This window comes from Crocodylus porosus, unplaced genomic scaffold (genome assembly GCF_001723895.1).
Source record: "Crocodylus porosus isolate Cpor-Errol unplaced genomic scaffold, CroPor_comp1, whole genome shotgun sequence".
Taxonomy (NCBI): Eukaryota; Metazoa; Chordata; order Crocodylia; family Crocodylidae; genus Crocodylus; species Crocodylus porosus.
In genome coordinates, this window is record NW_017728950.1 from 47,847,071 (window position 1) to 47,858,531 (window position 11,461).

At 41.3% G+C, this 11,461-nt stretch overlaps 1 protein-coding gene across 5 annotated transcripts in view; it reads right to left on the reverse strand.

The window, feature by feature from the left end:
- The window catches only part of DENND4C (DENN domain containing 4C), a 185,910-nt gene that overhangs the window by 49,109 nt on the left and 125,340 nt on the right, over positions 1-11,461 (reverse strand). For all 5 annotated transcript variants that reach the window (XR_002104642.1, XM_019554799.1, XM_019554801.1 and 2 more), the window contains exons 12-16: positions 7,171-7,389; positions 5,477-5,622; positions 4,049-4,179; positions 2,950-3,082; positions 2,258-2,464 (exon numbers count right to left, since the gene is read on the reverse strand). Coding sequence is in view for 4 of the 5 variants with exons in the window: in XM_019554799.1 (XP_019410344.1) it covers positions 2,258-2,464; positions 2,950-3,082; positions 4,049-4,179; positions 5,477-5,622; positions 7,171-7,389 (836 nt within the window). In the remaining variant the exon portion in view is untranslated. The remainder of the gene's footprint in view (positions 1-2,257; positions 2,465-2,949; positions 3,083-4,048; positions 4,180-5,476; positions 5,623-7,170; positions 7,390-11,461) is intronic.

Here is an 11,461-nt window from a genome sequence, read left to right on the forward strand (position 1 = left end):
AACCTCAAATCCCCCCCATCACAGACCCATTGTGCCCAGCTGCCAGACAGGATGAGACCTGCTGGCAGGAGCTGTGGCTGCAGGGGCAGCTGTCCCCACACCTTGGTTAGTGAAGGGGTCATGGGGAACTCTAACTGTTCTATGATAAGAAAACCAAAAGCAAACATCAAAATACACAGATATTATGATGATAGAGACACTTGTCGCTTCCAAATTGCTTTAAAATTCTAAATAGATCAATAAAACATTGCCCAACTGATCTCTCCCTCTCAGTCTCTTGTGGTCTTTTGTTTTAATTGTGGAAGAACATGGATTTTGGAGTATTTTAAAGAGTGAATTTGGGATTTTTTTTTTATCAGAGATTCCGCAGTTTTTAAAATAGGGAACACCAGAATTCCTGCTGGTAGTGAGGCAAGTGGCAGGACCCAGGCAGAGGAGCCTGCTCAGGGCTGGCATCGGGGACCCAGCTGGAGGTGGATGACCTCCTAGCCCCAGGAGGACATGCTTTGTCAGTTCAAAGCAGACCACCACACTGGGAACATCTTCCAGGCGATAGATGTCCACATGGCAGGGCACAGCACACATGATAGTAGTGCTGCACAAAGGCCAACTGTGCCAGCCCACTGGCAGCTGGCCAAGAGGTGCAGATGCCTCTGCTGCAGCTGTGCAGTCCCCATCCAGGTCTGGCAGGAGTGCAACTTTAGGGCTGCATGCTGTCACAGGTGGCAGCAGGTCATAGCCAGGCAGCAGCGGGTAGAGGGTGCAGGGAACTTTTGGTTAGGGCTGCTTCAGCAGTATAGGGGGCACAAGGGGCTAGTGTCCCCAGATACCAATTGGCTGGGCTCCAGAAGCTCCTGAGAGCAAGTAGCCCTGAGCTGCTCACCAGGGCAGGTTTTCATACTGCTGGGGATAGCACAGGTGCTGGCCCCAGGCTCTACCTCCCCCTGGCTGAAGATCTGGGAGGAGCTGGGCAGGGTTATTTTGCCAAGCGGCTTAACTTGCCCCACACATAAGTACATGTCCAGGCATGTGCACCGAGGCAAAAATCCCTGGCTCAAATTTGTGCCGCTCCTATGTGAGCTGCTGCAGGCGCACATGCCTACATGTGTGGATGTGCCCACAAAATCCAAAATCAATTAATTGACAGTATACAGTGACCAAGGCATAACAACAATATAGTTATGAATCTCAGAGACAAAAGAGTTGCATGATGTTATTTGCAAAATGTAGACAAAATTAGCATGCCTAAAATTCTTATTAGGCAGCATTTTTTCTGCAAAAAATTTCACACTGGCATTTGAAATCAAACTCTGTGAATAAGGGGATTTTCTCAGCCTCATCTCCCTTTTCAGTAGGTCAGTTTGGTAGAAATGGTGCAACATTACTAGTAGGATACAATTACTTTCTAGCTTACCGAACCTGATCTGAACTAAATGCCACAGCAATACATGTTCAAATTTGAACCATGGCATCTCAGCAAAAAGGACCTCCCACTTCGCATTGGAAAGGTTTAGTGCAAAACATAGAAGAGGAATTGAATCTATCACTAAGGGTGCATCCACAATCCCATTATATTCCAAACATAGGAAAGAACATTACTTTAGTCAAACTTCTCCAATATACAGGGGAGAGTTGTGTTGCACTCTTTGAAATGAGCTTCCCTTTTCTGTTAAAGCAATTTTTAAATTGATCAATTTTAAAGGTAAGTGTTAAAGAACAACAGCTTATCACTTAGATTTTTAAATTAAAAAGCAGAAGGGCTCTAAGTTTGCTCCTGGTAAAAGTTGGGATGCAGGCCCTGACACAAAGATTATAATGGCATTTGACCCCCATGTAATATACCCTGCTGTGAAGGAAGGAAGTCTGTAGCTGGCCAAGAGCTCCAGAAATGAGGGATCCAGCCAGGGCACCTGGAAATGCACCAATTCAGTAAGTCTTTTGGGCTGCTTCTGGAGTTGTTTCTCTTTGGCATAAGCCTAAGAGGAAGACTAGTTGTGGAGACAGAGTCAACCTCTGTGGGAGTGTAACATACGTCCCATGGCATAGCATTATCCTCTGACAAAGGCACTGGTGAAAAAAGAATTTAATTTCCAGTTTTCCTAACCAACTGGACAGCTTTAAACACACTTCAGAAATGCCCTGAAACAAAAGCTGGGAGCTAAACACAGACTTGACATGTAATGAAATATCAGCAGTTGGCAACTGGATGTCTTTCTAACTTAGTTCCCCATTCTGGAAAGAGGTTTTTTGTACTTGCCTCATCAAGTGGTTCCACGTCAGTTTTTCTCATTTTAATGAGAACATCATATGCCTGCTGCAGTGCTTTGACCTTAAGATGGGCAACTCTGACATAGGCTGGCAGACAAATAAACCATAGACTGTAACAATGACTGAAGAGACACTTGGCCCACTGTGGGGGGTTTGTGTAATACCTCTTGGCTAATTTATGGGCTGTTTTTATCTCCTGTTAAGGTAGAAACAATGACAAAAAAAAAAAAGATATGAAGACACACACAAACACCATCCTGAATTTGAAGATTTATTAAAACACATATTAAAAATGGGATGCTGGGATCTTTATGAATCATCCTGGAGAATGCCACATAGACATGACCATAACAGCTCTTTGTAAGTTAAGTCTGGAATTACAATAAACTCTTTCCCACTTCAGAATGCATTAAAGTCTCCTTTGTTTTATTTGTTACACAAATACCAAAGATTGGACTTAAACATAACTTTGAGACAGGAAATAACTGTTACAAATTCATATTTTTTTGCTTTTATTCCTCAGTACCACCACATGTGTAGCATGGGTTTCACAAAGGTACTAATACCTATTCTTTAACCACCACAGAGCCCATCACATAAACAAATGGAACAGTTCTACCCCGTACCATACACTTCTAATTACACAACATTTTATATAGAAACAGCAACTGTTAATCTTACCTGTTTTGTTCTTTTTGCCATGAGTGCTGGGCTATTTGAAATGCTGCCTCCAGCTGGGTGTCTGTTGAAAGAAAGTTTGAGCTCCTGTGGCCTGTCAAATATCTTCAAGTCTAGTTTTGGGAAGTTTTTATAGCTATATATAAAATAAAAAAAAAAAAATCATCAGGTGTCATATTTACGAGTCTTTACTTAGCTGTTTTGCTCTATTTTTTCAACTTGGTACAATGGCCTCTTATTGTCAACCTAAAACACACTACAGTTAGACAGCATATTTGTAAAGAACACTATAAAATGAGAGAAAAGAGTGCATAAAAAGGAAGGGAAGGGGATGGGAAGGCCCTTCTACTCTCTCTTTCTACTGAGAGGAACTTGGGAGGAGGCTGCAGAAGGGCTCTACTTCAGTCCATGAGCCCAGAGAGTCAGTAAATCCTCCATACCTCAAAGGCTGGTGCAGCCAGGAGATGATCAGTGAAGAGAACAGCTGAACGCAAATCCCCTAATACCTCCAGAACTTCCACAGAGGTGGAAAGATAACATGAGTTAGAAGGGAAAGCATCCTGTACTCATGGACAGACCATTCCCTATGACTACACAAAGCTGAATGAGTGGAGTCAGAATACTGCAGCAGGCTCCCCCAACCTTTGGACCCAAGGAATGGAAATGCATACCACGAGTACCCACCAACAATATACAGCCTAGTAGTGTGTTACAATATTTCAGTGCTCCTACTGCATTCATTCATTAATTCTCTAGCAAACCAAGCACACATCACTGCAGATGGTGCAACAGAAGAGACAGAAACTAGATAGGTAGGTAAGCAGGTAGAAAAATATGTGATCAGAAGAAAGCATTATTAGTGGTAGTAATGAGTGCCTAGCTTCATTTAAAAAAAAAAAAATATTGGCTCTAGGAAAATTCCATGAGCAGACCACAACTGAAACTGAAAGAGTCCTTTTATACACCGGTAAAAAAAGTATTGACAAGAAGTTGCAGTATGGTGCAACACCTGCATGTTTTGTTGTTATTTAAAGTGTCAAGTTCCCAATCCATCCTGTTTACTAATTTAAGTATTCAAGTGTACTTGCATTTTGCATTATACCTGTACTTAGGGGCCCGGTCCTGTCCATCTTCAGGGGGAGGTTCTGGAGGCATTATAAACACAGTGTGTTCACTCTTCTGTGACTCATCAAGCTCAATCAACCGTGTGTCCTCTGCAGAGTCAACATCAACCTGCCAACACCATTTGTGCACTTAGTTTTGGTACAAGACACTGGTTTTGAGACTAGTGGTGGCACTGTACATTTTAAAACACCCATGCCCTAGGTTTTTTATTCTAGTTTTCAGGCACCTCCACAAACAATGAGGAGACACAAAATACCTTTTCTCCTTTTTCTGTTCCCTTGTCAGGAAAAAGCTGGGAAAAGGAAAAAGTGAAAGTTAGAGCTGCTTACAAACTAAAATGATAAAACATTTACACATTCACATATTTTCAGTAAAGATTGTCTCTGTGGCTCAGCAAATGAACCATCAGATTACCCTATCATGTTACTTGGAACGCAACTCATTTCTGTAGTTCTATTCTACAGTTAAGCAAGCTACAGAAAAAATAGTTTTATCCCACTGAGACACATTAATGGCCTGAAACAGTCGAATTACTGTGTATATATACAGCAAACAAAAGGAAAAACATATCAAACAACTTTTTTTTTTCTCCTCAAATGTTGCATAATGAGTTGCTTCAGTACTCATTAGGAATGCAAGATGCACTCCAGTAGCCTAATAAATGAACAAAAACTGAAGAACCATACTTACACAAGTAAAAGGGAGATACATTCCTTAAAAATCCTATGTCAGCTCTAACTGTACAAATTACAGATTAAGTTATAACCAACTCACTCTCTGTCAGGAGTGAAACTTCACTATGAAAATGAATTACATATTGAAAATATGGATGATATTTGGTCTTTTTATCTAGAATTCGATATACATGTCACCACTGATGTATGTTTTGCATTTAGAGATGAGACAAAAATTTTATCTATGCAGGTGCACAATTTAAAAAGCTTGTAGCTTCTGTGTTTAGCAAGCATCTTGCTATTTTAAGTCCCAATAAGTATACTTACATTGCAATGACAGCTAAATTAAAACAAAGGAAGAGGGGAATGAGCCTGCCAAGTAAGACGGACAATGAGGAATTAGAGAATGACTGAGACTGGTAACCATTCAGAAGGCATTTGGTGGAAACTGGCATATTATATACAGAGCCATCTCCACCGTGCTCGCTATAGGAAACTTCACAGACTAACCTACAGATTAAGTTATGGGGGCCCCACAGAAAGTTTCCTCAATTTCCACAAAAGTTAGAGGAAACATGAAAAGTGACTAAGTGATAACTACTAAACACTATCTCACTACAACAGCTGCTCCACTGAGAAAGTCTCCCTTTTATAACTAAAAGCAACAGTCACCAATGCACATTTAACAGAAGCGCATTACATCTCTTTTAAAAAAGTAAAGTATTTTTCACCTTTTCTGTGCAGTCATCAAAAAATGCCAAGCCAGTGTCCTTGTCGCTCACAAAACTGCACTCCTCTATGAAGCGGCTAAATATCTGTGTTTTCGTTAGAAGTGCATAAAATTTTGTGTAGGCACGGTCTCTACTTTTTAAAAACCCTGGTCAAAAAAACAAGCACAACTAAATACCACATTTAAGGCAAAGTTCCATGAAAAATTAACATGAAAGTTAACATTTAAAAATAAAAATCAATCAATCAATCAATCGCATTTTAAATAAAAGTCTTGCTTTTAATGCAATTATAAATACCTAGCATTTTTAACATTTGAAACATTAGAAGAGCCACTACTTTATTTTCTGAGTTTGCTTACGTAACATTTTTCAATACTTTGGGAACAGTCATTTCCCCTTCCACGTAACCATTTTCCTGGGATTGTATGCTCCCTGTCTTTGCAAAAAAGAGGACATACAAAACTTAAGGAAAGAGTCCCCATAAAAAAATCACAAAAATTGATAAGACTCTCAGAGATAAGCGTAGAATCTGAACATACTTCAGTTATTTTCCAAATTAACAAATGTGCCTTTATTACCTGTTCTCAACTCTCTCTGTCTCTCTCTCAAATGCTCCTGACGGATGTCAAAGTAAAGTAAAATAAAGACACAATAGGATTTCATGCAAGATCCCACATTTGCACCTCCTGCCTGTGCGAATGGCAAAAGGCATGAACATGGCATCCTGAATTAGATCCCATTGTGCCATATTGCTGGAGCAGGGGAAGCTCTGCACTGGCAAACAGCAAGTTTGTCTTCGAGCTGGATGAGCACACCCTCTGCTCCTGAGGCCCATCAGCTGATCGGAGCTCCCAGCTGGGGCACCATGTAGTATAATCCCCCAGCTGAGCACCCCAATCAACTGAGGTGCCTCCCAGTCTTTGGAGCACACAGGAGTCCTGAAAGGCAACCAATTAAATGTGTGATAGGAACCAGACACAAAAAAGTTATTGCACATATTTTTATAATAACTTTTATTCATTTTATCATGCCATTAATTGATTGAATGTGTGGTTAGGTCACTGCTTAAGATTGCAATTAACCAGTTAATCACCATCTTAAGTGTTTGTCAGGGGCCAAAAAAGCAGCAGATATGAAATGTCTGCAAACTAGAATGAACTGAAGGGGGCCAAATGATGTTTCTCTTCTCCTCAATTTTCTATCTTTATTCTAAACAGAATTAAGAATACTTTACTTTGCTCCTTGTAATCAGGTGACTGATTACTATTTATTCTCAATATAAATAGTAATGTTTCTTAAACCCCAGAGTTATCTTAACCAGAAATAGTATCACGTTATTGTAAGACAATATGTCACACTACAATCCCTGTGGCAAAGCGTGCAGTTACGTTAGTGGAATATCCATGTTTTAATCAATACTAAACATCTTTATTCATCTTATTTTATCAGATTAAAATTTCTAAAAGATTCAAAGGAAATTTAAATGATTAGAATACTCTCGGGTGTGAAGTACATGTGAGCCATACTATTAACTCATAAGTTAGCTCTTCAAATCATGGACTGCATCTACTTGCATGCTTTTGAACTGCACCCTGTACAATGCTGCCCTCACCCCAACTTGGCTGTTGGGCCTGATTTCACATATTACATCATAAAGATAAACACAGTTTGTATGGGGCCAAAAACATCCTCACCTTGATGGTCAAACAAGGAATCAGCAGCAGTAGCTTTATTTGAAGGTGCCTGTGTGATCGGCTTGAGGAATGGTCTGTATCCCTTTAAAACAGATGCCATGAAGCGTAGGAAAGCCTCCTGGATTTCCATCTCAAGTTCTGTCATCTTCTTCTGCCAAGAGAAATCTGCCTCTATAGGAGTCATTTCCACTGCAGAACCTTCTTGTGTCTTTCTGTGAACTGGAAGAGACATAGGGAGAGTGATCTTCATTAGGATGACATCATAACAGACTGTCCTAAGAATATATTTCGACTGTAGGCAATCTGGAAGTTTTCATAAATGTTAACACTAGAAAATGATTTTCCTGCATTTCCTGACCCCCCACAACTTACTTCACGTAGCTCAGAAGAACCACTTAAATGACACTAACTTCCATTCGCTATTGAGGTGAGATGCACCACATTCAGTGACTTAAAAGGGACATTCCGTCACTTTTCTCTCCCCATCCATCTAGTTGCCCAGGTTCTTAGCTAATTACAATGGGTTCTTTTACACCAACTCCTGTCACCTACTAGACCCAATGTGGTCATTCAACAATGGAAGTCTATGAGGTGTATACCAGACCTTCCCATTATGTGTGCAAGATATGTGTAGGCAAACAGCTGCACAGAGCATAAGAAATCTAAAAACTGTGTCTGGTGAAGGTTAGAGACAGTCAGGTGGGCTGCACACAGAGTGAGTGGGTACATACATGTGCTTTCACAATTTTGTAAAAACACAAGTATTTGCACATGCTGAAAAATATGCCAGATGCATTTAAAATTTTATCCTTAAACAGAGGCTCTTCGTTTTGGAGGTCAAAAACCTCTTGCTACAAATTGAACTATCAATGTCAGCCTCATTTTCTCAGTTTATTCTAAGATGCTTGTGAGGTTTGAGGAATTAAAAAGTTAACTTAAGACACTTGTCTCTGTTTTGCTTAATATTGCTATTTTGGTGTGCTGCATTGGGAAGGGACTCTAAACTGAGCATAGTTACCTTTTACTTTTTTCCATCCACATGAAACAAAAGTAGTCATTTTTTATTGCCTTTTCCTCAGTGGCTAAGCACAGACAGTCAAAAAGCTCAAGGTTGAATCAATTCAGTCTTTGCAGGTTAGCCTAAGCTGCAGAGATTAAACTGAGAAGCAAGTGAACAGACATTCACTTTTGATTCAGGAAATCCAGCCACATGCCTAGTGGCTTGGAGGATGCTACAGCACACCTCCCTGCTTGCCAGCCACTGCCAAAGGAAAGGGGACTGAAGGTCCAAGGCATCCTCCCGTCCCGTCCCCCCCAGCTCGACTGAAGCGGGTGTGGCCACATACTGTTCTCTGCTCAAACAGGGAGTGAGGTGGGCAGGGGTAACAGCTTGAGGGAGCTGTCCCCAGCCAGGCAATCCCAGGCTGGGGTCCAGGGCCAGGGAGGGGGTTTAAACCGCCCTTCCCTGGCTCAGTGTGCTGGGTTTGGGATGGGGCATGGCTATGTCGTCTGCTCCCAGCTAAGTGCATGTGCTCTGGTAAATCTGATACTGCTGAGGAGCTGGAGCCTTTGCAACGTGCCAGTCCCTTTGAAGGGGAAAGCTGCCATATGATAACCGTAGGTAACCTGTCATAGACAAGGTTCTTTGGATAGATGTGATATCTCTTTTATTAGACCAACCAAATAGTTGGAAAAATTGTTCACTGTAAGCTTTCAGGCACAAATGCCCTTCTTCAGGCATAGAGTCTGTTGGTGTTTGTGTGTTCTCCTGGGTAGAATAGAAGCCAAATACAGGTCTGTGAAAATGCAAATGTGTGTCAGGAACAATAGGTGTGAAAACGCAGTTGTGGGGAGGTAGGGAAGAGGGGAGAAGGTGATAAAATGTAGCTGGAAAAGGCAGACAGGTTACCTGGGGTTATCAGATGGCAGGCAGGTTATAATGCGCCACAAATGCAATGTTTATATTTAGTACATGATTTTTCTGTATCTAGTAGATTTATGAAGTGAAATTTGTAGGCTTGACTATGAGAGGTGCTTTGTAAATTTCCTTTGAGGATTAGAACTGAGAGATTGGAGAGACAGTGGTCATCTTGTAAGAAGTGTGAACCCACAGGTAATTGGCTATTTTTTTTCTTTGATAGATTTTTGGTGAGAGTTTATTCTGGTACACAGTTGTTTGGTTTCTCCTTATATATATATTCCATCAGGGTATTTAGTGCACTGCATGATATATTATATTTCTAGAGGTGCTGGTTTAAGATCTAGGAATGGTGATGACTCTGTTGTGGGGTGTAATTAGTTGTGGGGGTGGTGGAGATGTGTTGGAAGGTTTTTACATTTCTTGTCCTGGCTTGGTCGGGATCTATTCGGTGCATTTTGGGCCATAGGAAGCTTGCTCCTGGTGATGAGGTTGGCAAGGTTCAGTGCCTGTTTAAAGGCTAGGATAAGTGGTTCTGTAAAGATCTCTTAAAGAATTGGGTTTTCTTCTAGTATGGGTTGCAATTGTTTGAGGACTTTCCATATAGGTTGCAGGGAGGGAAGGTATGTCATAAGCAATGGTGTGTGATTCATGGGAATTGTCTTTTTGTACTGCAGCAATTCATGTGGTATCCGGGTGGCTCTTTCAAAATTACGATCCATTTCTCTGGACCAGTGTCCTTGTTGGGTGAAAGCCTTTCTGAGATTTGCATAGTGACAATCATAGGTATTCTCAGTGCAAATTCAATGAGATCTTTCCAGAACCACCCATCTTAGCCTTTAAACAGGCACCAAACTTCCCCAGCCTCATTACCAGAAGTGAACTTCCTATGGCCCAAACCACACCAAATAGATCCAAAACATGTAAAAACCTGCCAACACATTTCCACCACTCCCACAATAACTACGTCCCACAACAGAACCATCACCATTCCTCCATCTTACACCTGCACCTCCAGAACTGTAATACATCTCATCCAGTGGACCAATGCCCTGATGGAAAATATGTAGGAGAAACCAGCAAACAACCGTGTACCAGAATGAATGCACACCGAAAACTTATCTCCTACTGTCTCCCATTCCCTTTGAACCTTACTGACACGCATTTGCATTTTCACAGACTTGCATTTTGCATATTGGTTTCCATTCTACCCAGGAGAGCACACAAACACCAACCAACTCTCCCTATGTCTGAAGAAGGGCATTTGCAGTGAACAATTTTTCCAACTATTTAGTTGGTCTAATAAAATATATCACATCTACCCAAAAAACCAAAGCTGGTTCTCACACTCTGCCTCTGTGGGTGGACACAAGGCACTGGGATCTGACTGCCTGATGCCAGTTCAAGTGAGAGTGGAGACAGAGAGCCGAGACAGAACAGGAAAGAGGAAACCTGCTGCAAAGAAGGGGAATGAGGGCAGAGACATGAATAAGCAACACTGGAGAAGGGAATAGCTTTGAGGGGGGAGAATAGCTGAAGGGATGAAACAAAAGATACAGTGAATTATTTTCTCTGAATAGGCGTAATGAATCTAACTTGCTACTGAAGCTAGCAGAAGAGTTCAGGGTTTACCACTAGAGCAGAGAGCCAGGTTTCCCACTCCCGTTCCCTTGTCAGCCAGCCCTCATTGCTCTGGCTAGGGAGCAGAGTGGCAGGGCCAACCCAGCTCTCCTTGAGCACACAGCACAGTCCAGCCCAGGGCTGCAAAGCATCCTGGGATGATGAGGGACTATGATTTAACTTAAACCTGGAAAGGGTCTAGGACAGAAGTTTCATAAGCCGGGTTAACCTAAATCAGTTAATAATGATACTACATTCAACCAGGTTTATCTTAAACCAGTTTCAGCCATTTTGAAACTGGTTTATGTGCACCCAACTTCTGTTATTACAGGTTTAAACCAGTTTCTGAATACTTAAACTGCAACTTATGTGCAACTTCTGTCCCTAGCCAGTGGGGTTAACCTATTATGTTTAGTGCCAAAGAATAAAAGCATTAACCCAGTTTGATATACACTACTACCTCTGCTCCAGTTAAATTTGGAACTCAGCCATGAGCAGCTGCGTATTAGATAGAACATCTGACTCTTAATACATCCTGCCAAGAGAGCTGGAGTGGAGTGTAAGATTTTCCAAACAGATTTGCAAACAGACTTGCAGTGATAATTTATTGAAAATAGAAAGGCAACATAATCATCTAATTCCTTAAGTAAATCAGTTAACAATGATACTACATTCAACCAGGTTTATCTTAAACCAGTTTCAGCCATTTTGAAACTGGTTTATGTGCACCCAACTTCTGTTGTTACAGGTTTA